Below are 26,612 nucleotides of genomic sequence, written 5' to 3' on the forward strand. Positions count from 1 at the left end.
CATACCACAAGTAAATGCTTTCGCCCCTTTTTTCAGAATAACCTCGGCTTTCAATATCTGGCAGTCATTTTACATTATTGTATTGTTAATACAATGGAACAACAGTTTAAAGTGGAAAAAAACCAAAAATTGACTGTTTTTTTCAGAGTTATAGTTAAGTGGAAACTGATATTCACCATGAACAAAATTTAACACAACATCAACTTTAAATATGAAGTTGCTCTGGAACTTTATTTTGTCTTCAGAGAGAGGTTAGTTGTCCTTGAAGCTTGTTTTTTAGGATAAGATGTACATGGAGGTGAAGCTGTGAAATATTTAGCCAAAAACTCAGCCTGGGTGTATTTCTCCGAAAAGGTTGATTCTGTATATCTGGACGTAGCGTTTTCAGTGGGAGAAACACTTCATCACTCATCCAAGTGACTTCTTTAGTCTCAGCTGACTGCAGGTTTCCCCAATCTTATAAACAGTACATTGGCACAATAAGTGAACCTAGCCCACTGAATGAACAATGGGCTGTTAGGTCAGTTCCTTGATCATTAATATGCAATTTGTCATGACTATTGATCAACAACCACTGATCAAAGCTCATTGATCAAAGATAATTGTTTATTGATCAAAAAATATTGATTAATTGTCATGAGTTCCATTCACAGAGACTTGGGGAATGGCTTCAATCACAGCATTGTAAGATGGTGAAAGCTGTACCCTTAGGCCCCCTCCTCGATTTAGAGATGGTCTTTCCCTTTTCACATAAATGGCCTCGTTGACTCCCCGCTCAAACCAGTGTTCCTCCCTGTCCAGGATGTGTACATCATCATAATTGAAAGAGTGGCCACTGACCTCTATGTTAATGATGTTGATCTGTCATTTTGCTCCGGCCTCTGTGCTCGTGGAAGAGATCGATCCAGGTCGAGGTTCACCTGCTACTGATACAGTGACACATTTATTTAATATCATTTTTCATCACTGCTTATTAACACTTTTCCTCTCTGATTCTCTTTTATTTTTTCTGGCAAGAAAGAACCTCTTCGGACATTAAACTACTTCTCCCCATTTTTTTTCCACTTCTCTTCATCTTCTTATTCATCTTTTACTTCTCTCAAGAATTTTTCTTTAATACTTCACCTTCAGTTTCATATATTGTTACTTTTTATTCCTATTCTTTATTTATACCTTTATTATTGTTCATCTATAAATAGTATTTTGTTTCTCCTTTTTTTCCTCCAAAAAGAAAAAATTGGACTTTTTCCATTTTAACCCCAGAAACCCCTTTTAGTATCATTTTTATATTTATTTATTCTACTTTATTCTACTTAATTTTATTTATTTTGTGTTCCCTGGGGGCTGCTCGTGACCTGTAGTATCACCCTCTGCCCTCCAGTTTGACAATTCCCTATCTGCACCCTTGTCAGGGCAGCTAGTCCTCTCTCATGTCACACTCTAATCACTCTTTCACAGAGTTTGCATAACTTTATTCAGGACACTCAAAATCATGCTCCCACACAGTTTATTGCAACTATCAATCTCCCCTTAAGAGCTGGTCTGTTTGTATGACATAACAAGCAACCAGCAATTGACCCAATCAGCTGCTTCAGTTGTCACCGTGAGGTTTCCGCAGCCAGACAGCCCGTTGACACCGTGAGGTGTCAACAAACTGTCTGTTAACTTAGCTGAAACACCGTTAGTAACTACCAGTCGCTTTAAATCCCCACACAGTCTCACAATCCACAGCCTTCACTTAATATCACACACTCCCAGCCACCAGCCACAGGCATGCACTCTCTAGAATTATTTTCTCGTTTAATGTCACAGTTTCTAAGTAATCTACAATTATCTGGGATCCCAGAATATCACATTTACATTTTAGAATATTTGCTTTCTTGATTTTCCCAATGGATTTGCTCAGGTTGTTAGCCCACCTGTTTATATTGAATAATTCTCCCGGCGATTTTGCTTGAGTCATCGCCTATCTATTTGAATTATTAATTTTAATAAATTCTAGCAACGATATTTGCTCAGATCGTCAACTACCTGTTTAATTAATATCTAATTTAATTAAATTTTTCCATGATGATTTCTGCTCAGGTTGTCACTACCTGTTTAATTAATTCTTAATTGTAATTCATTTTAATCAGTTAATGCTACTGTCAAACAGCCAATATGGTTCTATAAAATTTATTATTTTTGTTTTTTCTTTTCACTATCTTTGCGAATTCTGCCCTCCACTTCCTTTACACTTTACACAGAATTTCAGTTCAGAATTTCGGTTCATAAACAGCAGGCTTCTGCTTACGTTATCAGATCTGAGACGTCTTGTGAGTTTTAAAGGGTTCTGCTGGAAATGTCCACTCCTTGGTGTGGTCCAACTTATCCTCAGTGGATCACATCAGGGTCTCCACTTTGACAGCGTGTTTGTTTATCCACCTTGAGGAATCACCACTAAAACACTTCTTTCTTCAATTATTATTTAAGCCAGCATTAAATGAGTAAAAAGTATCGGATCCCTTTTGTTTAGAAAACCACAGTGTGTAAAACAGTTAGCTGTATGGCGTCTTCCCAAAAGAGAGTAACCCCCGTGGCAACATCTATCTAACCGGTTAAAACTGGTGGGGAGATGCTGCTTATTTTGCAGGCCCTGAGCTAAGAGGTGGCCATGAGAGATATCAGTCACCAGTTATCGTGTCTACTGCTGCCCCTGCACATTCCTTTATACTGATATATGTGAAGGTTTCTAAGTAATTGTCCAATCAGTAAGAAACTAAAGACTCAATTAATCCCAAATAAAAATCAAACCCAACAGTTTTAAAAACATATTTAGCTGCATCTTCTGTTAGAATGTTACCAGGTTGGTTGGTTGCAGACTTAGGTTATTTTTTTTTTAGCTACCTAATACCAGAACCAATAACTCTGGGGGAGAATAAGGACACTACAACTAAAAGTCAGTTTAATAGGTACATTTTTGTGCTGTCCCTGGCTGCAACAATGAGTTCTGTTACACCCGAGCATATACTCTCAACTCTTACTCTGTCTTATGCAGTAAGCGGTTCCTCGTTTTTTGGCTAGCTGCACTGAAACGGGAAAATCTGGGTTTGCAAAGCACTTTATAGATAAGGACAGTGCGGAGGAAAGCCTGTCTGAGTCAAGTGACAGGTGGTTCACTGGACCGACCAGCTGGAATCAGAAAATTTTATTTTTCCTCATCTGGCTTTGTGTACCGAGCAGTGGCAATCAGCTGATGCAATCAGTGCTATTTTATGCAGTAAAATAATCTTTCTCTTCACAAGCACATCCAAACAGTTTACATATAACAGCCCACTACATGCACATCACACCACAAACATTACTATGAAGCACATTCTGGAGTCCCATCAACATGTCTGCAGGGAAAATAGGTTGATGTGTGTGATGGAAAAAAAACAAACAAAACAAAACAAAAAAAACCCTGCAAAGTCTGGAGTGTTGGACTCCAGCTTGTCGGTCTGGTGATTCAAGTCTGTTGACCACAACCAACCAACCAATGTTCTGTACTGACAGAATATGATGCTAAACATGTTTTTAAAGCTTTAAGCACTTATTTCTTAAATCCAGCTATACAGACAGTGTTGCATCTACGTTGGTTTTTTGGAGGTGTCCATGGGCTCCACAATCAAAATTAGCATTAGTGTTAGTAATTTGTGTTTCATTTCCACTTTAAAACAGTTTTTGAAAAGTTTAAAAGAGTAATGTAATACATAAGAAAACATTAGATTTGCATAGAGGTGTAGAGGTCTGTCTTTCACAGCATATTTTATATCTGAATGATACCGAGGTATTACATAATGTAGTAAAAAATATTTACTAAAACCTCAAACCATCTAAAGATCCAGCCTCCCCTGTAGCAAGTAGCACTAAGCCACGTGTTGGCATAACAAAATGTTGTAGCAAGTAAAATTTAATTGGCAATTCTTTGAGCACCAATTTCAGACACAGATTATCTTGATTAAAAAAAAAGCATTATTATCAGTTGTGTATGAAGTGAAATATTTAATTAATCCTTTTCCTTTTGTCACCGAAATAACATATTGTAACACACAGGAATGTTTTATGCCTACCATTAGAAATAAAGCAGTACAAAATTCACTGGGGATAGATAGCTTATGAGTACACCACACCTCCAACCTCCTAACCTAAACTGTTAACACTGGATTGCTTAATTTTTTCCTTCTTATTGATAGCAGGTTATCATGTTGTTACCAAGGTATTACACTAGTATTACTACTTGGTTTGTCTTATGGGCAAAATAATATATAATATATATGGCCCCTATAGCATCATTTCCACATTATTACCATTATTTATTACCATTTTAGCTTTAATAGAAAGTACTAACCTTCAGTATAAGTATCACATTTAATTCATTTAACTCTGTGAGCAACCACGATGGTTCAAAGCATCACAGTACTTATGAGGCTTGTAAACTTTTTAAAAATTCAAACTGCCCATATACTGAATTTGCAAAGTCATACAGTTTTATTAGTATTATTTATTCGGCAGATTATTTGATTCTTTTTTTTTTTAAAGAACATGAAACATTCAAGGTTAAGCACAATATCAGCATACTGAAATGATAGAATTTATACAGAATTAAACCAATACTAAAATCAGGTTTTGTGTCTGTCATCTTATAGCACCAGAGAGAAAAGAAGCTTCAGCTTCATGTTTGGATGCATCTTTATGAAATGGACTCTGCAAGTTTCTATAATAAAATCTCAAAGAAGATCTGGTTCTTTTTATCATAGAACCAGATCATCAAACACTCACGTCATCTCACCCTCTCTCTTTTCTGTTGCTGTTGTCTTCTTTTCTACTTCTTTAACCTGAACATACAACCCAATAATGAACCAAGAGAAGCAAGGACTTACTCTGAATATACAGAAGGGTAATGAGGGAAGTGGAAACACATGGGAAACACAGCTGACACAAATGAACATGATGCCGGACGGGAAGCAAAACTAAACATACAGCACGTTTAAAAATGTATTATTAAGTACATTTTTTGACGGATATAGTAGATAAATCTTTAATATGTTTTAATATTTATTCAATGTTGAACTAAAAAGTACCTTGAAACATTTTTTGAGCTATGTTATTGTGAATGTGTGGCCCCTAACGTTAATGATAGCTGACTGATTAGCATTTATAAATCAGTTAATTTGCCCAACCAATTTGTTGCAGCTCTAAGGAATTACTGAAGTGTTGTTTTATGAAATGCACTCTGTTTATAAAAAGAAACTCTATGATTTACAACATTGCATGTAAGTCATTGTGAGGATGGTGTTCTTTGGATCATGCTCAGCATTTCTCTTGCTCCAAAGACAGCAGATCGAGTTGATGCCAAAGAGCTCGATTTTGGTTTCATCTGACCACAGCATAGAATCATTTAAATATTCACTGGCAAACTTGAGATGGGCCTGTACATGTGTCTTCTTGACCAGGGTGTTACCAATTGTATTCGTGGTTACTGTGGTCCTATCTGCCTTCAGATGATTAACAAGTTCCTCCCATGTAGTTTTATTCTGATCCACCAACGTTTTCATGACCATCATGAAAAATCTTTCATGGAGCTACGGACCAAGAACAATTGATGTTCAATTTACCTTTCTTCTATTTCCAGTTGGTTCCACCAACAGTTGTTCCCGTCTCACCATGTTTCTTGCTGATGGTCTTGCAACCCATTCCAGCCGTGTGCTGTCTCTTGTCTCTGACGTCCTTTGACATCGTTGACCTTTGATATCCTCTTTGGTCTCATCCATGGTGATAGAAAACATGGAATGGAAAAAAAATGATTCTATGGACAGGTGTGCTTTATGAGTTGAGGTTAGGAGCATCTGAAATGGATTGATTGGCTATAATATGTGTGCCACATGGGCACACCGCCAATCTGTGGGAACCACAATTCTGGCTGTGTTGAAGTAGATCAAATATTTATCATTTTTTTCTGTAAATTTCGTCTCTCTCCATTAAAATAAAATTATCATAAAAGTAGAGCCTATTCATTTCTCTGTAATGAGCAAATTTACAAATGCAGTGGAGGATCAAATAATAATCAAATAATCACAAATGATAGAACCAAAAGAAAGTGTGTAGTGATGACCACTCAGGTGCAACTAAAATATCTCTCAAAGAATTCAGAATTGCTGCTGTAATCTAGTGAGATTCCAGTTTCATTATTGATATAACTTATCTATTCGATTCCTTATTGATTCCCTTATTGATTCTCAATGCCTCTATTTTGAGAGTCACCATCATCTCTAAGCAGCATATCAAACACATTAAATTCATGCAAAATAATTACATGCTGAGTGGTCAAATGTTTGTGCATGTTGGAGGTATTTCCCCTCCTTGCTGTGATCAGTGTTGGTGTCATAACTAAAAAAAAACTAAAGTGAAAAAGTTATTACACATATTGCACAGAAAATATTTCTTAAAACTAATGCAGTACATTACTTAATTACATCCAATTCAATTCAATTCAATTCAATTTTATTTATATAGCGCCAAATCACAACAAAAGTCGCCTCAAGGCGCTTTATATTGTACAGTAGATAGCACAATAATAAATACAGAGAAAAGCCCAACAATCATATGACCCCCTATGAGCAAGCACTTTGGCGACAGTGGGAAGGAAAAACTCCCTTTTAACAGGAAGAAACCTCCGGCAGAACCAGGCTCAGGGAGGGGCGGCCATCTGCTGCGACCGGTTGGGGTGAAGAAGGAAAACAGGATAAAGACATGCTGTGGAAGAGAGACAGAGATTAATAACAGATATGATTCGATGCAGAGAGGTCTATTAACACATAGAGATAGAATCATTGTCTTTCCAGGAGAAAGACAATGATTATCCTACTCATTACGTTATTTTCATGTTGCTCTGTAAAATAATATAAAAGACACTGCCTCATAATTGCCAATTAACAATATAAACCTACAGGCTACAGCCCTACACACCAACACAAATCCCTATCGTAATGAGGACACACATGATCTTTCTTTTAGTATTTGGTTCTGAACACAAAGCTGAAAACACAAATCAAAGAAGGAAACCTGCACAAAAGACTTTAAAGTAATCGCCACAATGATTCTACTTTAGAAACATGAACAGGTGTCTGTTTGCTGGGGTCAGCATTTACTGAGCTTTAATATTACTCTTGTGGCAGACCGTGGGGAAGTGGGGAGGGAGGACCCAAACGCAGGACTCTTGCAATGAACAGTGCGCTTTATTTACAGTGGAGTAAATAACAACAACACAATTAATACCCGGGAGCTCCCTCAACTCCTGTGTCGTGTCTTCACCCAGAACGTCTGTGCTCGTGCTCTCCACTCCTGTGTCTCTGCACTCCCTGTGCTCGCTGTTCTCCTGTGCTCCACTGTCCTCCTGGGGAAATCACAACAGAGGCAGCCGTAAGAACACTTACTCCAGCAGGCATACACTATCTGCACATCATTATACTACACACACTAACTTGGAGTCTAAACTCAATTATCCAGCGTCGGTGGAACTGCCATCATCCACTTAAATAGCTCCGCCGACGAGCCTCATCAGTAGCAGGTGCGTGGCATGGTCTTCTGGTGTGGCCAGCCCCCTAGCACCTAGTCCCTGACAGCTCTGGGTTCTTGGCTAGCTAGTCTGTGCAGGTGCTTGCAAAGAGTTGAAGTTGTGTTAACAGTATAATGCAGTTGTTTCTGTCCTGGAGCAGTCTCCACTTTACCATTGAGCTCGCATCCTTTTGTGCAATAAAAAAAGTAATGTCCATAGCCACGCGGTAAACTTCACCACTATTTTCCTCCTCTGACACACAAACTGAAATCATGTGATCGTAGCTCGAGGGCAAGAACCGATAAGTGAGATTGATAGGGAGGCAGACTAACAATTCCAAGGTATTGGACTACTGGGATTCCCATCCCTATTGAGGACGTAGATCGACTGGTAAATGGAAAGCTTTGCTTTTGCGCTCAGCTCTGTCTTCACCACGACGGGGCGGTACAGCGTTCGCATTACTCCAGCCACAACACCAATCCATCTGCCCCTGATCTCCACTCAACATTGCAGAGGCATGTCAACCAAGACAGCCTAAAACATCCAGAGCCTTCAGAAACTCAGGGTGAACCTCATCCACCCCAGGGGCCCTGACACTAAGGAATTGTTTAACTGCCTCAGTGACCTCACCCCCAGACTTTTCCCCCAGACTCTGCTTCCTCTATGGAACATGTGTCAGTGGGTGAGATTAAGGAGGTCAAAGTATTTGTTCCACCACCCAACAATATCGTCAGTTGAAGTGAGCAGTGCTCCACTTGCACTATACACAGTGTAGGTAGAGCACCGCTTTCCCCTCCTGAGTCACCTGATGGTTTGCCAGAATCTCTTCTAGGCAGTCCTGAAGTCTTTTTCCTTAGCCTCTCCGAACTCCTCCCACACCTAAGTTTTTGCTTCAGCCACTGCCCCAGCCGCATTCCCTTTGGCCTGTCAGTACATATCAGCTACCTCTGGAGTCCCGCAGGCTAACCAAGCCCGATAGGAGACCTTCTCGTAGGAGACCTAATGGTTCCCTTCACCTCTGGGATCCACCATCTGGTTTCGGGGTTACCACAACAACAGGCACCTACCATCTTGCAGCCCCAGCTCAGGGCAGCAGGTTCAGCAATGGAGGTGCTGAACATGGTCCAGTCGAACCCAGTAAGATGACAGAGTCCCCAGGTGGAGCACCCTCAAGCACCCCAAGAAGGCTGGGTACTCTGAACTGCCGTTCGGCACTTAGGCGCAGACAACAGTCAGGACCCGTTCCCGACCCAAAGGCACAGAGAACAAACCCTCTTGTCCACCGAGGAAAACCCCAATGCACAGACAGCAATCTGAGGGGATACTAAAATACACATCAAGGGCAACTCCACACTTAGACAGAGCCCAGCCCCTCTCCAGGAAACTAATTCCAGAGCCCAAGCCGTACATTGAGGTTAGCCCAACTATATCTAGCTGGTACCTCTTGACCTCACGCACTACCTCAGGCTCCTTCCCCAACAGAGAGGTGACGTTCCATGTCCTAGTCACTATGCTTGGTGGCCGGGGATTGGGCTGCCAGGCTCTCCACCCCTGGCAGCCGCCCAGCACACACTGCACCCGACCCCAACGGCGCCTCCTGCAGTGGTGGGCCTACAGGAGAGTGGGCCCATGTCCCATTTCTGGGCTGTGCCATGGTAACCCTAGCCCAGGCAGGGTGTACTGTTCCCTGGATCTTCTTTTTAAAGGGATTTTTGAATCGCTCTTTCTCTGGTCCCTCACCCAGAACCAATTTTCCCCTACCAGAGGGCAACAGCCCCCAATAACATAGCCCCTGGGATCCCTGGGACACACAAACCCCTCCAACAAAAGACTGCAGGATGAAGCTGGTTATTTTTGGTCACTGCATCATTAATTGTATTTCAGCTTCTGATGGGACTTGACAGGTTGAGCTTCTGTGGTGGTTCAAAGTTCTATCTAATAAATATGTCTATATTCTTCCTACAAGGATCCTGCAGTTGGTGAAAAGATGCATCTGGACATAATGATGATATTGATAAATTCATCAGAATTAATCAGAATTAATCAATTCTGAGATCATAAAGTGACAATATTTTGTCACTAACTAACTATAACATTGTGAAAGGATGTAGAAAACCTAAGAAGAGATAGGTTTAAGTTTAGGGGGTAACAGGTAACTTCCACTAATTTTAGACAGCCTAGGTGACCCAGAACTTAATCCAGAAAGAAGTGATACTATTTTTGTATATGTTTGGCTTCTGGATCACTATAATAAGCATAATTTTGTCTAAAAATATCACTTAAAGAACTTAAAAAAAATCAAAAGCACACTAATACAGCAGATCCGTATCAGGAGCAAAAGTTTTCAGCATCTTTAGAAAACTAATGTAGCCCGCAAAGAATTCAGCTAAATGTGTGTGTACATGTTTAGACATCTTTGTGAGGACAGAAAATTGGCATACTATTATACTTATTATACTAATACTAATTAGTATATTAGTATACTAATATACTAATTATACTAGGGGATTAACAGTCACCTATGGGGACAAAATGCCCGTCCCCGCAAATTTGAAGGCATTTTTGAGGCTAAAAATGTGGTTTTAGTGTCAGGGTTACAATTAGGTTATGGTGAGGTTTAGGATGAGTGCATTCATTTTTGAAGGCGGCTAGAGAAAGCATTAAATCAGTTGGATGTCCTCAATAAGATATGAATACGAGGGTGTGTGTGTGTGTGTGTGTGTGTGTATATGAGTGCTTGTATTGACAGCTACTGATGTGTAGCTGCCTAAGTAATCACAAGCTGTGAAAGTTGAAATGAATTTCTTGATGATGATGGTGTGACAAGTTGAGAATAATGCAGGTACATCTAGAACAATTTTTTTCTCTTACAAAAAGACTTTTTATTTTCTGTCTCAAGATGGAAAAAGGCAAAATGAGAAGAAAGCCCTCAGAGTGTTGACAACACAGAGAGGATGTTTTCACTGATTTATTTCCTTTTGATAAAAATGAGAGCAGCTGTGCTCTGTTAGTTCCTCTCCTGCTTGAGGAGTATGTAAATGACACACAAATTATTTAATCATGTTGAGGCTGCATCATGAGCACTTTTTAGGCTGGACTGAATGGCTGCTTATTGAGGGTTGACTGCAGAGTGTTAGTGGCAGGAGTTGGAGGATGTATGTGTAAATGCTGGTGTTTGCTGTTTTTGAACTAAGCTGCTGGAGATGGTATTTTAGCATGCATGGCAGAGCGGTTTGCATTTTTTCTTTTTTTTATCCTTCTCTTTTTTGCTGAGATCCTGTCATGCTTAACCTCCTTGTCTACTACAATGTATATGTGTGTGTGTGTGTACTTGTTTAAACATCTTTGTGAGGACCCAAAATTAACATGCCTCTATACTACTCTAGGCTCAAAATATGGTCGTGGGGTTAGGGTTACAATTAGGTTATGCTTAGATTAGGGGTAAGGGTTAGGATTAGGCATTCATTTCTAATGGTTAGGATTAAGATAAGTGGCTAAGAAAAGCCTTATGCCAGTTTGATGTCCTCACTAAGATGTGAAAATGAGAGAGAGAGAGTGAGAGTGTGTACATATGTGTATGTGTGCATGCTCATTATGTTGTGAATGGAAGAGCTTAACTGGGACTAGCTGTGCCGACCAGATAACTCCACTCCTGATAAGACCAGCAGAACAGTGACAGAACCACCGAGAGCCATACTCCCAACACTTTATAAAAAAAATTTCTCAACTGCTTTGCCATTTCAAATGATTAATCCCTTATTTTCCATGCTTTTCAGATAAAGAAGTCTCCACGATCATGCCCTCTGCCAGGTCTCCAGTATTGCCATCAAGGAGCACAAAGCAAGGCAGCCCCAAAGAAAAACACTCCAGTGCCGTGACTGGTGGTTTGCAACAATCAGTGCTGGCTCAAAAAGGACAACTGGTTTCCCAGAAAGGGGGCATCCTCCCTTCTGCTCTGCCCCAGAACCTGCTCCCTCTTTTGGGCAGAGGACTTTCCATCAATCATACCCCGGAGCATCAAAGCAGGGGATTACCGAAGCGGGTAAAGTCCCCCGCATCAACTGCAGCATCAGGGCAAGGCAGCAGTACTTCTCAGCCACTTCCTACAGATGCACATTCTCGGATGCCTCACACAGAGAGGCACACCCCTGAGCAGGAGGCTGAGATCACCACTGTGAGCATGATGCCAGACCTTGACGCAGAGATAGAATCAACTTCAGCAGGTATTTAAAAATAGTTAAAACTTTAACTAAATCAAATATTTGTTAGGCTATTTTTTTTTTCAATTTGAAAAAACAACAGTATTCATATGCCCATATGCAGCGAGACACCAGATTTACTTTGCTGTAGTTATTCTTCCTGTTCTATCCTGGAAATTCCAAAAGCACCTCTAATGCATGAGCAAATCAGTTACAGGAAAGTACTTTTTGTCATGGTCCTGGGTCTGTGACCCAGTGTTTATGTATTTGTACAGTTTGATTCTGGTTTAAGTGATATTCTAAGATTTAGTGTTTATTAGACACAGCTTATGGCCATACCACCCTGAGCATGTCTGATCTCATCTGATCTTGGAAGCTAAGCAAAGTCGGGCTTGGATAGTACTTGGATGGGAGATCGCCTGGGAATACCAGGTGCTGTAAGATTGGGGTGGCCGTAGCTCAGGTGGGAAAGCAGGTCATAAACTAATTGGAAGGTTGGTTATTCAATCCCCTTCTGCTCCAGTCTGCATGCCAAGTACCCTTGGGCAAGATACTAACCCCATGTTGCGTGTGAATGTTAGAGAGAAAGAGCACAGAAATAAAGTGCTTGTGTAAATGGGTGAATGAGGCAAGTTGTCTAAAGCACTTAGAGTGCTCAGATAGAGTAGAAAAGCACTATATAAGAACTATTCAATTTACTATTTGTTCTGGTTCTTTTAGTTGTTTTTCTGCTTTGTGTTATATAATTTCTGGTCTTTCAGTTCTGTTTCCATGCCTCCCCTATGTTCCACGTTCCATGTTTTTTCAGCCTTGTCTTCATGTTTGTTTAACTCTTGTCTCCGTGTTCGGTGTTCCCTTTCCTTCTCCCCAGTCAGTTATGTTCCTATGTCTGCTTCTTCCTCAGTCTCAGTGTCAAGCCCACGTGTCTTAGTCTTGGTCTCCTTGATTATCGTACTTCATGTTTAATTTTGACATTCTCTCATTCTGTGTTCAGTTTTGCTTCTCCTGTCTTGTTATGTCTGATCTGTTCCTCCTGTGTTCCCAACTGTTGCCCATCCTCTCGTTATCCTGCGTGTGTATTTAAGTACTCAGTCTTTCGCTGCTCGTTGTCGTGTTGTCCCGATTTGCTGTGTATTTCCTTGTGTGCCATGTTTCCCTAGTTTCCCTCGTAACTTCCTGGTTATTAATTCCTAGTTGTTTGTAACTTAGTTCCCAGTTCCTAGTTTCTAGTTTTTGCATTCTTGTATTTTTGTGCTAAGAGTATTTTTGTTACAGCTAATAAAGCTGCCTACCTTATGTGACCAAGTGGTCGGCAGGGTTATAAAAGAAATAAAATGACAACGCCACCTGGGGGGGAATTCTAGCCCCCAGGAAATATGAAATTTAGAAATGAAATGTAATTAAAACAACAACGTTTACAAAGGTTCGGGGATGCACACTGAGGCCGGCTCAAATATTAACACAATTTTATTTATTAATGTAAAATAAAAACAAAACAACAATGACAGCGCACTGAATGTCTAAAACGGTGTCCCAAATTACAATAAAAATAAACATACAACTGGGACTTACCAGCAGCGGTGGACCAAAAGAAAACCACACAAAAAAACCCATTATAGTCTATTCACCTGGTGCTGTACAACAAAAAGAAGTGTGGAAAACGACCCGCCACCTAAGGTCCCACGGCCGCTGGTAGATCCTCAGTCCGCTGAAATAAAAGCACAAGACATACACATTAAAAGGATAAAAACATGGGACATAAACAGGCTCTCTATATACTAAAAAAAGAAATTAAAAGAAAAACGGAGATCTGCAATAAAACACACCCACATACACACCACAGAGCACAGATTGGAAATACTTGTACTCTGCGAGCCAGCCCACAGCTGGTGCTGGTTCCGATTGTCCGTAGCCCCACTCAGTCTCGCGCAGTTCTCCACAACTGGGAGAAAAGGGAGAGGTAGTACCAGTTTTGTAGCACCAGCCCAATATGCAGCTGAGGATGGCCCCGACCAGCCGCGAAAGCTGGAGTGAAACGATAGTCCAAAAGGGGCTTAGAGTGAGACCCAAAGCCCCCAGGGGCGAGGCGAGGCAAAGCAGCTAGAACAAAACTGGACAGCCAACAGATCGGAACACAAGATAAAACAAGGCAAGACAAGACAGCAGGTAGGCAGGCGTCTCGACTCTTCGCTTAAAATCAGGCAGTTGGTCCCTGAGAGGGTGCGGCAGCAATCAAACCCTACAAACACAAGGGCAAAGATAACCTTAATCTTCTCTAATTTACAAATACTAGCAGCTATAATATGAGCGGCTTACCCCAAGACTGGAGGCGCTATACTGCACGGTGGACGCAACTCAAACGCGTCTCTGGAGTAAAGAATAGAGAAACAGCCGCGCTGTAGCGGGCCGCAGAAATATGACTACCAGTTACTGACTTTTGAGAGAAATCAGAGGTCAAAAGGAGGCCTACCTGTAGCAATCACACGATCCGATCGTATCGGTAAATTAACCAATAGCCCAGCATTTACTGCTGTGTCGCACCAGAAGCTCGGGAGGAATGATCCAACAAAAAAAAAAACGGCTTCCCTTTATACAGATAAACACCACCCTGTAATCAATATGCAGGTGGGTTAATAATAAACCCAATCACATGATACAAAGAGCGAGTGCAGCGGAAAGAGAGCGAGGGTGGTAGAGCGAGCGAGAAAGAGAGAAAAAGAAAGGCGAGTAGCCCATCCGACTACACTTAGTTTATCCCTTTCATGTCTGAGTCCTGCATTTGGGCCCTACCTCTGCCTGCAACACAGTGTACATGGCAATTTTATCAAAAGCTTTAGTAGGCTGCCATAATTAAGTCAAACAAATAGCAATCAAATGTTTTCATGTAAAATTTTCTTTTTTATGTTCCCGCAGGAAGTATCTTTTTGTGGTTCTCTACTTTGGACTAGTCCAGCCTAGCATTAGCCCAAAAAGCAGCATACAGCAGTGGTCAGAGGTTTATGTCTACTAATCATATCATGAATATCATGATAATTTGGGGCATTTAATAAGTTGTTTGAAAGATTCTTTCTCTATACCAGAATAATTGTACAACATACACATTAAATTACTTAAAAACAAGATTTTGCTGCACAAGTTTGAATTTAGTTAGAATTTTCTCTAATCTACACAGGGTCAAAAGTTTATACATACAGGCTCAAATATATAAATACATTGACTTAAATCATTGAGTTGGGGTCTACAATGTATTTTACCTTGACAAAGGCAGGACTATTACCTTCTTTGCCAAGGTCTGGAAGAAGACCCAAACAGTCATCCTCAGATGAGAGGGAGGAAACTGGTTAGGATATTAAGGAACAACCCAGCAATCACCAAGGCTCAAGCCTGCCATGAACTGGAAACTGCTCAAATACCAGTGTAAATGTCGATGACGAAATGAGTTTTAAATTGCCACAGACTAAGAGTGTGCTGACCAGCAATGAAGCTTCTGCTTCAAAATCAATAACTTCAAGCTCAACAACTTTGCAGTTGCACATATGAAAAAGCCGAATGCCTTCTGGAGAAAAGTTTGATGGCAAGATTTGGCCATAATGACAAGAGGTATGTTTGAAGGAGTTAGGGTGAGACTTTCAAACCTAAGAACACCGACCATGTCAAACATGGTGGTGGTAGGTTCATGCTCTGGGGCTGTTTTGCTGCCCAAGGTGCATTGCACTGGTACATTGCACAAAGTGGACGTGAATAATGTGAGTGAATAATGAAGGAGGAGGACTTCATTTCACCGCAGTTAACCTCAACTTCAGCTCAAATCACCAGCTAAATGAGTAAAACTTGGACACAATTGGGTGTTCTAGCAGGACATTATTAGAAATTTGATTACAAACACACATCAAAACTGGTTTCAGAATGGATAATGTAGGCTAACATTAGGCTTAGGGAATGGCCTTCCCAAAGCCCTGACCTCAACCTTATTGAAATCTTCTGACCTATGGGTCACTGCCAGGTAACCAAACAATTTAAATAAACTCTATCAATTCTGCCAAGATCAGTGGTCAAATATCCAACCAGAATTATGTCAGAAGGTTGTTGATGCCTCCCAAAAGCTTCTGAATTTGCTAAGGAATAATTGACTAAACATCAGTGGGGATGTATATATTTTAGGGTCTATGTATACTTCTGACCCTGTGTGGATTAGAGAAAACAAAACTTAATTCAAACTTTTCCACCCAATTTTTTTTTAAAACTGATTACAGATGTATGCTGTACAATCATTCTAGCCTGAAAAACACACTTCAAAAAAATCCCCAAAAGTTTATTCTGTTCATCTGAACTTGATGTGTTCATCCAAGAGTTAATGTGATCAGGGAATTGTAGTACATCCTGAGATTTAATTTTCATCCAGGTGTCATTCACCTAGTGAAACCTACAGTCAGCTGAGACTGAAGATGGATGGCTCAAGCCCCCTGAATGAGTGACAAAACGTTTCTTCCACTGGAAACACATGTCCAGATGAACAGAATCAATTTCCTTACCTGGGTGATTGAGTATGAATTCAAAGAAATCATTAAAGTCCCAAAATGACAACAACATTCATGCCCATGATGAATTGTTGCAACCTTCTGTACGTGACTATAGACCATGATATTTCTGCTGCTTTAATTCAATTCAATTCAATTTCATTTATACAGTGCCAAATCATAACAATAAGAAACTTTATATGGTACGATAGAGCCTACATTAATACAGCAGAGAAACAATTATATGACCCAAGCACTTTGGTGACAGTGGGAAAATTCCCTTTTGACAGGAAGAAACCTTATGCAGAACAAGGCTCAGGGTCTTCTTTAGCAAGAAGGAAAGTTTTAAACCTAAACTTTAAAGTAGAGCTAGTATCTGTCTGGCAAATCCAAATTAGAAGCTGGTTATACAGAAGAGGGGCCTGAAGCTGAAGGCTCTGTCTCCCATTCTACTTTTAAATACTCTAGGAACAACACGCTTTGGTCTGTCAGCAGCTACTGTTCATCTCCACTCTGCAAAAACCTTCCACATATTGCTGGTTTAACCAGTTTCATTTCTTTTAAACACATATCTTTAATTATTGGATGCAGTGTATGCAGTAACCAATGCTATGCTAGCATGTTAAATTAAAATTAGTAAAACAGTACATCTTAGATAGCTGACATGTTTGCCTTCCTATTCAGCCTATGTTCATGCCCCATCGTTGTTGCATGTTGACTGTTTACACTCAAACACTTAATATAATGTTGCTACTAAACTATTTTTAAATTGTTAATGCAAAACTGTCTCTGCCAGCTGCCATATCAAAATTTTAAATAAAGAAATTGTATTTTAATGCCTCAAGAATGTTTTGCCAATACTACTTTTACATAACCATTCATATTTTTCATGCGATGAAATATAACAACTTCTGAATTGGGTCTGTCATCAGATCAGAATTAATTCACCTATTTAATTTAAAAAATGAATTTGTGAAAAAAAAATCACCATTTGAATTCCAATCAGCTTTAGTACCCTGCTAACAAGTAACAGGGTACTGATAAACTCAACTGAGATTTCTGCACATATGCGCTTGTTACCATGACAATGTTTCTAAAGTGAATGTACAAAGATTATTATAAATTTTTATTTTGATGTTTATTTAGCTTCATACAATTAATATTGTTGGTATTTTAATAACTGTTGTTATTAAATATTATTCTTCAAAACAACAAAATTATAGTTAATCAGTTAATTAGTCACATTATGCCTTTTAAAACAGGATATTTAATCATTAACACCACAGGCCTTTTAAAATCTTTAGAGGAATAGAGAACATGATTATTTATATCAAGTCAGTGTTCACAGCTTACGAGTCTTCACTGCCCACTTTTTCTTCAGTGTAGCAGTTTAGATCCTTGTAACTTCCATCATTAATTATATGCAGTAGGGCTTCCAGTGACTTTCCAGTCAGGCTCACAGTAAACGGATTACAGGGTAGGATAGAATAAAAAATAAATAAAAGCCAATGCAATATAAATGCCTGTGTTTTCCCTCCAGCTGCATCCAGCTGCATGGTGATTTTTACTGATCCAGAAGGATACATTGACTCCTCTGATGACCCTCCTCTTCCAGACGGTACCTTCCTACGCTGTACCTACACTGTGACTGTGTACACTGGCTATGGAGTCGAGCTGCAGGTACACATCAGCAACATGTCAATGACATCACACACAGCCCAACTGCATTTATAGCATAATGACTCTTCGCTGGGTTGCTGGTTATCTTACTGAACAGTATTTTGTAAAGGCATGCTGCTGTGTTTTGTAGTTGTGGCTTAACCCAAGTTAAACTCTGCCTCCTAGTAACAGCTAATGGTAATGCTGTTCATTTCTATATGACCCTCAAATATTTTTATGCTTTTAAATGTTTTAAATGTTTTCTTTATATATTATGTCACTTCTTTAGTTCAGAACTCAAAGATATTTTATGTTAGTATGCACAAAAGTTAGCGTCAGAGGCAGATAGGCAAAGACCCAGGGGACCCCAACCAAACACTGCATCCAAAAGAGCTGAAGATCTGAGGCCACATGTCCCAATGGCAACCATGCCCTGGGGGAAGAGGGAGGCCCTGGACGGAGCTCCAACAGCCAACGGTGGGGGTGTTGGGGGCTGGCCAGACCCGCAGAAGTACCAGCTGAAATTTGGAGAAAAACACATCGGGGATGCAGAGGTCAAGGACAGAAGAGAAGAAAGAAGGAGACGGTGAGACAGCGGAGGCTCGAAGCAAGGAGGAGGTATAAACCATGTCTGCCGTCTATCGTAATGGGAAATGTGCGATCCTTATCGAATAAAATCGACGAGCTCTCAGCACTGGTACGGAGTCAGAGGGAATACCGAGAGTGTAGTCTGATGTGTTTCACTGAATCATGGATGCACCAGGACATTCCTGACGAGAATGCTTCCGTGGAAGGCTTCCACACTGTTCAGGCGGACAGGGACAGCATCGCTAGCGGTAAGCGGAAAGGAGGTGGGCTTGCTGTTTTAGTTAACAACCGGTGGTGTAACCCTGCCAACATAACAATCAAAGAAAGGATTTGTTGCCCGGACATTGAACTATTTGCTCTAGGACTCAGGCCGTATTATTTACCCAGGGAATTCTCTCATGTCATCTTGGTGGCTGTTTATGTTCCTCCCTCTGCTAACCCCACAGCTGCATGTGACACTATCCACTCTGCCATAGCCCGGTTACAGATTCAGCACCCGAGTGCCTTTATTGTGATCTCGGGTGACTTCAACCATGTATCACTGGACAATACACAACCAACATTCAGACAATATGTGGACTGTCCCACCAGGGGAGAGAAAATTTTAGACCTTCTGTATGCTAATGTCAAGGATGCATACAGCTCCTCCTCCCTCCCCCCACTTGGTAGGTCAGATCATAACCTGATTCACCTCACCCCACGCTATGTGCCAATTGTGAGGAGGGAACCTGTGACCACGAGGAGCATTAGGAGGTGGTCAGAGGAGGCCTTAGCGGAAGTACAGGGCTGTTTCGAGGTGACCGACTGGGAAACACTCTGTGAGCCTCACGCCAAGGACATCAATGGGCTTACTGAGTGTATCACAGACTACATAACTTTCTGCACCGACTCCATTGTTCCAGCTCAGACTGTTCATTGTTACCCAAATAACAAGCCGTGGGTGACTAAGGACATCAAAGCCCTCCTCAATGACAAGAAGAGGGCTTTCAGAGGGGGTAATAAAGAGGAGGTGAGGAAGGTCCAGGTGTTACTAAAGGACAAGATCAGAGAGGCTAAAGACAATTACAGGAGGAAGCTGGAGTGGAAACTCCAGCAGAACAGCATGAGAGAGGTGTGGAGGGGCATGAAGACCATCACTGGATTCAGGCCAACCAACAGCAGGGGAGCTGAGGGAGGTGAGAATAGAGCTAATGAGTTGAATCTGTTTTTCAATAGATTTGACACTACAGTGTCTGCTCACACCCCCACAACCTCACCTGTAGTCAGCCTGGAATTCAATTCAATTCAATTTTATTTATATAGCGCCAAATCACAACAAAAGTCACCTCAAGGCGCTTTATATTGTACAGTAGATTGCACAATAATAAATACAGAGAAAAACCCAACAATCATATGACCCCCTATGAGCAAGCACTTTGGCGACAGTGGGAAGGAAAAACTCCCTTTTAACAGGAAGAAACCTCCGGCAGAACCAGGCTCAGGGAGGGGCGGCCATCTGCTGCGACCGGTTGGGGTGAAAGAAGGAAAACAGGATGAAAGACATCTTTCCATCCAGAATCCAGAGCCACACCATTGTGCCAGCCTCTCTCTTCACATGGCGCTGTTGCCTCCTGTGAGATTCCTGACACCCCTCCCCCACCCATCACCTTCACTCAATACCAGGTTGAGATGCAAATGAGGAGACTCCACTCAGGCAAGTCTGCTGGACCAGACGGAGTGAGTCCCCGCATCCTCAAGGCCTGTGCCCCCCAGCTGTGTGGAGTCTTTCATAAACTGTTTATGCTGAGTCTGAGTCTGCAGAGGGTACCAGTGATGTGGAAGACATCATGCCTCGTGCCTATCCCAGAGACGCCACGTCCCAGTGGCCCCCAGGATTACAGGCCTGTGGCACTGACCTCCCACATCATGAAGACCCTGGAAAGGCTCATCCTGGACCAGCTGCGACCCATCGTCAGACCACATCTGGATCCCCTTCAATTTGCTTATCAGCCTCGTCTCGGAACAGAGGACGCCATCATCTACCTGCTCAATCGTGTCTACACCCATCTGGACCAGCTGGCGAGCACTGTGAGGGTCATGTTTTTTGACTTTTCCAGTGCTTTCAACACCATCAGGCCGACCCTCCTGGGTGATAAGTTAACAGCGACGCAGGTGGATGCTTCTCTGGTGTCCTGGATTGTTGATTACCTGACAGGAAGACCACAATATGTACGTCTCCCACAGTGTGTGTCTGACAAGGTAATCAGCAACATAGGGGCACCACAGGGGACTGTCCTCTCCCCCTTCCTCTTCACCCTCTACACCACAGACTTCAGCCACTGCACAGAGACCTGCCATCTTCAGAAGTTTTCTGATGACTCTGCGGTGGTTGGATGCATCAGCAGGGATGATGAGACAGAGTACCGGGCTGTGGTCGACTCCTTTGTCACGTGGTGTGAGCAGAATCATCTGCAGCTCAACGTGGCAAAGACCAAGGAATTGATAGTGGACTTCAGGAAGACCAGGAAACACTTGACCCCTGTTTCAATCCAGGGGGTCAGTGTTGACATTGTGGAGGACTATAAATACCTTGGAGTACACATTGACAATAAACTGGACTGGGCTAAAAACACCACAGCACTTTACAGAAAGGGCCAGAGTCATCTCTATTTTTTGAGGCAACTGAGGTCCTTCAACATCTGCCAGAAAATGCTCAGGGTTTTCTATGAGTCTGTTGTGGCCAGTGCGATCCTCTATGCTGTTGCATGCTGGGGGAGCAGGCTGAGGGTCGCAGATGCCAACAGACTCGATAAACTGATTTGTAAGGCCAGTAATGTTGTGGGGATGGAGCTGGACTCCCTCAAGGTGGTGTCGGACAGGCGGATGTTGTCCAAGATAAAGACAATGTTGGATAACACCTCCCACCCACTCCATGACATGCTGGTCAGTCGCAGGAGCACGTTCAGTGAGAGACTGAGATTACTGAAAAGCACCACTGAACGACACAGGAAATCATTCCTGTCTGTGGCCATCTCCCTGTACAACTCATCCACTTAACACACTGTTTACTGCAACAGCTACACCCTTTTTGCATATGTTCTTTTCAGGTATTTATTAATAAGTGACTTTTATGTATATATATGCCTGTATATATTGTGCTATTCTTAGTTAGTGTATTGTCTGTCTTTGTTAATGTTTGTTTATAATGGAGCACTGTAACAAAAAGTAATTTCCCCTAGGGATCAATAAAGTATTCTGATTCTGATTCTGATTCTGATACAACATGCCACATTCACTCAATCACACCCATTCACACAAACACTTTCTGGTAAGCTTTTTAGTGCTTCCTAACTAACATTCAAAAACATTAATACTCAGATGGATGCATCGGAGAGCAACTGGGGGTTAGAATATTGCCTAAGGATACGTATCTACTCTTGATAAAACCTGTTTGATCAGGATGTATTATGAATAGGGTGATTTTTTTCTAATCCCTACATTTATGACTGAGATTGGGTGGTATCTGGATGGGAGCATGGGATCGTTGGTTTAAGAAGTGGACTAATGATGGCAGTGTTATTGTTTGGAGATGATGTGTAAACATTCTGAATTTGAGTTACCATTCTGAAAAAAGTGGTTGCTAGCATAGACCACCATCTAGCCCTGGGGCTTTATTGTTTGAGAGATGTTGTAGGGTTTTGTGAAATTCAAATATTGAAAGAGATGAATCCAGAGACACAATCTGTTTGTCCTTTAGTTTTGGTAGATTTAGATTTAGATTTAGAAGCATTTAGATTTAGATAAACTCTTCAATGTCCGCATCATATGGATTAATCTGTGATGAGTATAAAGCTTTGTAAAAGTCTTTAAAAGATTTATTTATTGTTGTGGATAATGAATAATGTTCCCAGTTGAATCCTTTATAAAATAAATAGTTGTTTTTTCTTTATTTAGTTTTAACTGTGATTAGCAAGGGATTTTCGAATTTATTGCTATGCTCAAAGTTAGTTAAACAACTAGTAGCTCAGTGTTTCAACATTCGGAAGAAGGGATTGCACTCACGTGTAGACATTGACGAGGTACACCACATATCTAACCACTCTGACCTGTCGACCTGGTTGGACGACAGGTCAGAGGGGAGATATAACACCCCCATCTGAGGTTGGTTACCAAGCCCCAAATGTGATGGAAGAAGGATCGATGAGTGCGACAAGAACTGACCTGAAAGATATATAGCCGATCCATAGCCGGTTACCAAGACTATGTGAAGTACCCTCAGAAGATCTATTATATGATGTGAATACAGCACTATGGGCAATACCTACCCCCACCATTACAAGACTAAGTACAGAAAGGTTCAGTGACGAAGGTGCCTAAGAAGTATAACAAGCTGTCCTTGGCCTTGGCCAGCTGCTTGAAGAGATACACCAGAGAGATAAAAGGCAGGATAATAAGCCAGCTGTTCTCCAAAGTACCAGCAAAGGTGTACTATCAGTGGCAGGGGAACAATATGAGCACAACACCACCAAGGTTGGAGACGGAGCAATACTGGAAGAGCATATGGCAGAAGGACACAATCCATAACAGCAGTGCTGGGTCTAAGAACAGACCACAGCAACCTCCCTGAACAGGGTCCAGTAACAATAGCAGTGGCAGACATCCAAGAAAGGGTCTCCAGTATGATGAGTTGGACAGCAGCAGGCCCCGACATGATTCATGCCAACTGGCTGAAGAAGCTGAATGTATTCCACGAGCGTCTGGCAGCACAAACGAACCCGCTGCTAGTTGATGAGAGACACCCAGAATGGCTGGAGTGTCCTAATCCCCAAGGACCCCCATAAGGGACCAGTCCCATCCAACTACCGGCCAATAACCTGCCTCAGTACCACATGGAAGGTCCTCTCAGCCATGATAGCAGCCAAGATGAACAGGCACATGGCTCAATACATGAGCAGGGCACATAAAGGAATTGGCAAGAATACCAGAGGCACAAAACACCAGCTACTGGTAGACAGACCAGTCAGCCGGGACTGCAAGACTAGATGCTAGCAGGCAAGGCATACATGGAATGCTACAACAAAGTGGCCGGCATAATATACAGAAACATCTGTGCTGAGTATGGCCTGGAAGTCCTGAGGTCAAAATGGGAGACGTCCCCAGGGTGGTCGAGAATGACCAAGGTAAGATCCTGTGGGACTTCCAGATACAGATGGACAAAATGGAGGTGTCTAACCAACCGGACATAGTAGTGGTAGACAAGCAGAGGAAGATGGCTGTGGTAGACGTAGCAATACTGAATCACAGCAACATCAAGAAGAAGGAACACGAGAAGCTAGAGAAGTACCAAGGGCTCAGAGAAGAGCTTGAGAAGATGTGGAGGGTGAAGGTAATAGTGGTCCCAGTGGTGCACTTGGTGCAGTGAGGCCCAAGCTAGGCAAGTGGCTCCAGCAGAAATAACATCTGACATCTCGGGGCAGGATCCTCAAGCTCCCAGGCCTCTGGTAGAGGACCCGAGCTTGAAGGATAGAAGTAGTCAGATACAAGTAGTCATTTGAATCCATAATTCTCTCCCTTCCTAATAACATCCCGCCATCTCTCTTTATTATCACATTAATTACACATTCCTCTTTCTCTTGCTGTGGGACTGCTGGCTATCTTGATGCACTCTTCCACTGCTGGTGTTAGAAAAACCAGCTAACTCAGACTGTGAGAGACTTCAAGGGAGCTCTGTTTGACTATGGTTGCTGGTTGCAGAATGAATTTCAGATAACCAAGTACTTCCTGATGGAGTGCAATCTAAACATTAATACTGTATGTATTCAAGCTTTCCTACAAGATGTGTTAAACATTGATTTTTTTAATGTGTTTTCAGGTGAAGAGTGTGAACCTTTCAGATGGAGAACAACTGTCTATCACAGGTGTTGATGAACACGGTTCTTTGCTGGTCTTGGCCAACCATACACTGCTTGTTGAAGGTCAGGTGATCCGCAGTCCCACTAACACTCTCTCTGTCTACTACTGCTCTGGACTGGAGGGAAGCATGGGTATCTTCCAGCTGCACTATCAAAGTAAGTCTACACACCACTCATTTACACACTTACTGAAAAGAGTGCACAAAACTCAGTTTATGCCATGACTAAAACATGAATATGCTTTAATATTAACAGGTTATAGAAATTCAATAAATAGTACTTTCATTAGGTCCTAAGGGGCTGTTTACACTTTATACACATGCTAATTACAGAATCATAAACCATCTCACCCAATCAGTTTGCATGGTGATTGAATCTGTCATGTTAATTAGCTGATTAGAGCCCTGATTAATTGGCTCTCATCTCATTATGACACTATATGGGATATGGGAGTTTGTATAAAGAGTGCCCTTGTTGTGTATGTTCTGTGTGTATATGTGTGCTGTGTCATCCATTAATAAATATGGTAATTATTCCAAAGGAAGAAGCATCCAAGTACTACGATCCACTTTCTCCAATAATCACAGCCATCTACTCTTTTTATATTACCGCTAGACAGGAGAATAGTGCTGACGTGTTATCAAGGTTAAAAAAACACACAACATAAAGAGAAAAGGAATGTTGTCTCACACAGCTTACATGGCTTGTTATAATTAGGATTTTTCAATTGCCCATGACTGCTTGATTTCTTCAGTCACTGGGTTCTCAGTAATGAGAAAGTATGTTGCACCCTTGGATGTTTTAGTTAGCTGGTTCTTGGCACCATCTGTTATGGCTCTGCAGCTAGATATGTGAATGTCATGCACCATTTACATCTGTAATGATAAGTTACACTATGTACTGTAGTCTAGCCCTACATTTTATAACACTGTTCAGTATTTCCCATAATCTTTTAATATTATTTCTATTATTATCTAATTGCTTCTTATAGTATTTCTTTTTTACTATATCTTAGTATATTTATTAACTTATTTTTATCTTTTATATCTAATTTCAGCATCTTCAGTTCTCTTTCTTAAGAAATCTCTGTATAGTGCATTTCTCTTTTTACATGCATTTTACAGACCTTTTGTTATCCATGGACAGTATATATATTTTTGTTTCCTACTATATTACATTATTGGACAGTTTGTATTATACAATAATGTAAATATTCTAAGGAATTCATCATATGCACCATTAACGCCTTGTTTCTGATATATTTCACCCCAGTTCTGTTTCATTGAATCTTTTAAAATGCATTTATTCTTTCTTCTGTTCTTACTCGTCTGTACTCTTTTTTTCTTGTCCTCATCTTGTAATTCCTATCATAGACTGTAAAAAGAAGATGGTAAATTCTTATATGACACTTTTCTACTCTCCTGGAGTACCCTATATGTTGCACACTTGGACAAATGACACTTCCAGGCGTGCATGAGTTCAGAATCGTTCTCTTTACTTGCTCATTCGCAACTGCAAATACAAAACACAAGCACTTCAGTTCAGCGTAGCTGCACTCTGCAGGTTATCTGTGCAGTAGAACACATAGGACCCCAAAGCTGCCCAATTCAGTGCCTGCGTGAGCGCCACCCGTGGGAATCATCATTGACCAGAATATTCTAGCTGGATTGCCAGTGAGCACAGTATGTGTCAGAAATAGTAATAAAGAACTGAATGCATAACATAACAATGATAAGAATGCATGAAATTATGGAGGGGGGGGGGCAATATCTATTACAATACTTCCATCTGTGTCCATCCATTACATGAGTCCCACACTCTCCCCTCCAAAAGTGAATGTCGTCCCAACATTAGAGATTTCCCAGAATACATGTCTTCAACAGAAGGTTACAGCAGCAGCTTCATTGGGAGTCAGCCTCTAAAGATACTTTCTGTCCGGTAACAGTCTTTGGCATGACATGTATCTCCCCCTTTATGTCATGTACCAGCAACAGACACTACTGGACAGGCAATGTCTGTAAAGTCTCTCCGTCACTCAGGCATGCTCTGTATCAGACTGAAGGTGTAGACCTAACACTCTACCATGTAACCTTTTACACAGACACACATTTACTGCTGTATATCTCACATACAAGCCAGTATCTCTCTATGTGTAGCTAGTCTGGTTCTGGTACTCCCTGTT

General features: G+C 41.3%; 1 protein-coding gene, 1 long non-coding RNA gene and 1 pseudogene across 11 annotated transcripts in view; 2 read left to right on the top strand and 1 right to left on the bottom strand.

Annotated features, from left to right (window-relative positions):
- The window catches only part of sez6l (seizure related 6 homolog (mouse)-like), a 111,614-nt gene that overhangs the window by 41,173 nt on the left and 43,829 nt on the right, over positions 1-26,612 (top strand). For all 8 annotated transcript variants that reach the window (XM_005449465.4, XM_005449468.4, XM_005449469.4 and 5 more), the window contains exons 2-4: positions 11,353-11,799; positions 17,833-17,972; positions 24,391-24,586. In XM_005449465.4, the coding sequence (XP_005449522.1) occupies positions 11,353-11,799; positions 17,833-17,972; positions 24,391-24,586 (783 nt within the window). The remainder of the gene's footprint in view (positions 1-11,352; positions 11,800-17,832; positions 17,973-24,390; positions 24,587-26,612) is intronic.
- LOC106096901 (uncharacterized) lies at positions 6,732-14,400 on the bottom strand. 3 transcript variants are annotated; one of them, XR_003220910.1, is made up of 5 exons: positions 14,246-14,400; positions 14,092-14,171; positions 13,404-14,014; positions 7,297-7,414; positions 6,732-6,774 (listed from the first exon to the last, which is right to left on the bottom strand). It is a non-coding gene; the product is annotated as an uncharacterized LOC106096901 (long non-coding RNA). The 3 variants fall into 3 exon arrangements; XR_003220909.1 differs by lacking the exon at positions 6,732-6,774 and having other exon boundaries at positions 7,043-7,414; positions 14,246-14,395; XR_001223241.3 differs by lacking the exons at positions 6,732-6,774; positions 7,297-7,414 and having other exon boundaries at positions 13,225-14,014; positions 14,246-14,396.
- Positions 12,101-12,219, top strand: LOC112847607 (uncharacterized; annotated as a pseudogene).

The sequence above is a fragment of the Oreochromis niloticus genome, linkage group LG7, assembly GCF_001858045.2.
Source record: "Oreochromis niloticus isolate F11D_XX linkage group LG7, O_niloticus_UMD_NMBU, whole genome shotgun sequence".
Lineage (NCBI taxonomy): Eukaryota > Metazoa > Chordata > Actinopteri > Cichliformes > Cichlidae > Oreochromis > Oreochromis niloticus.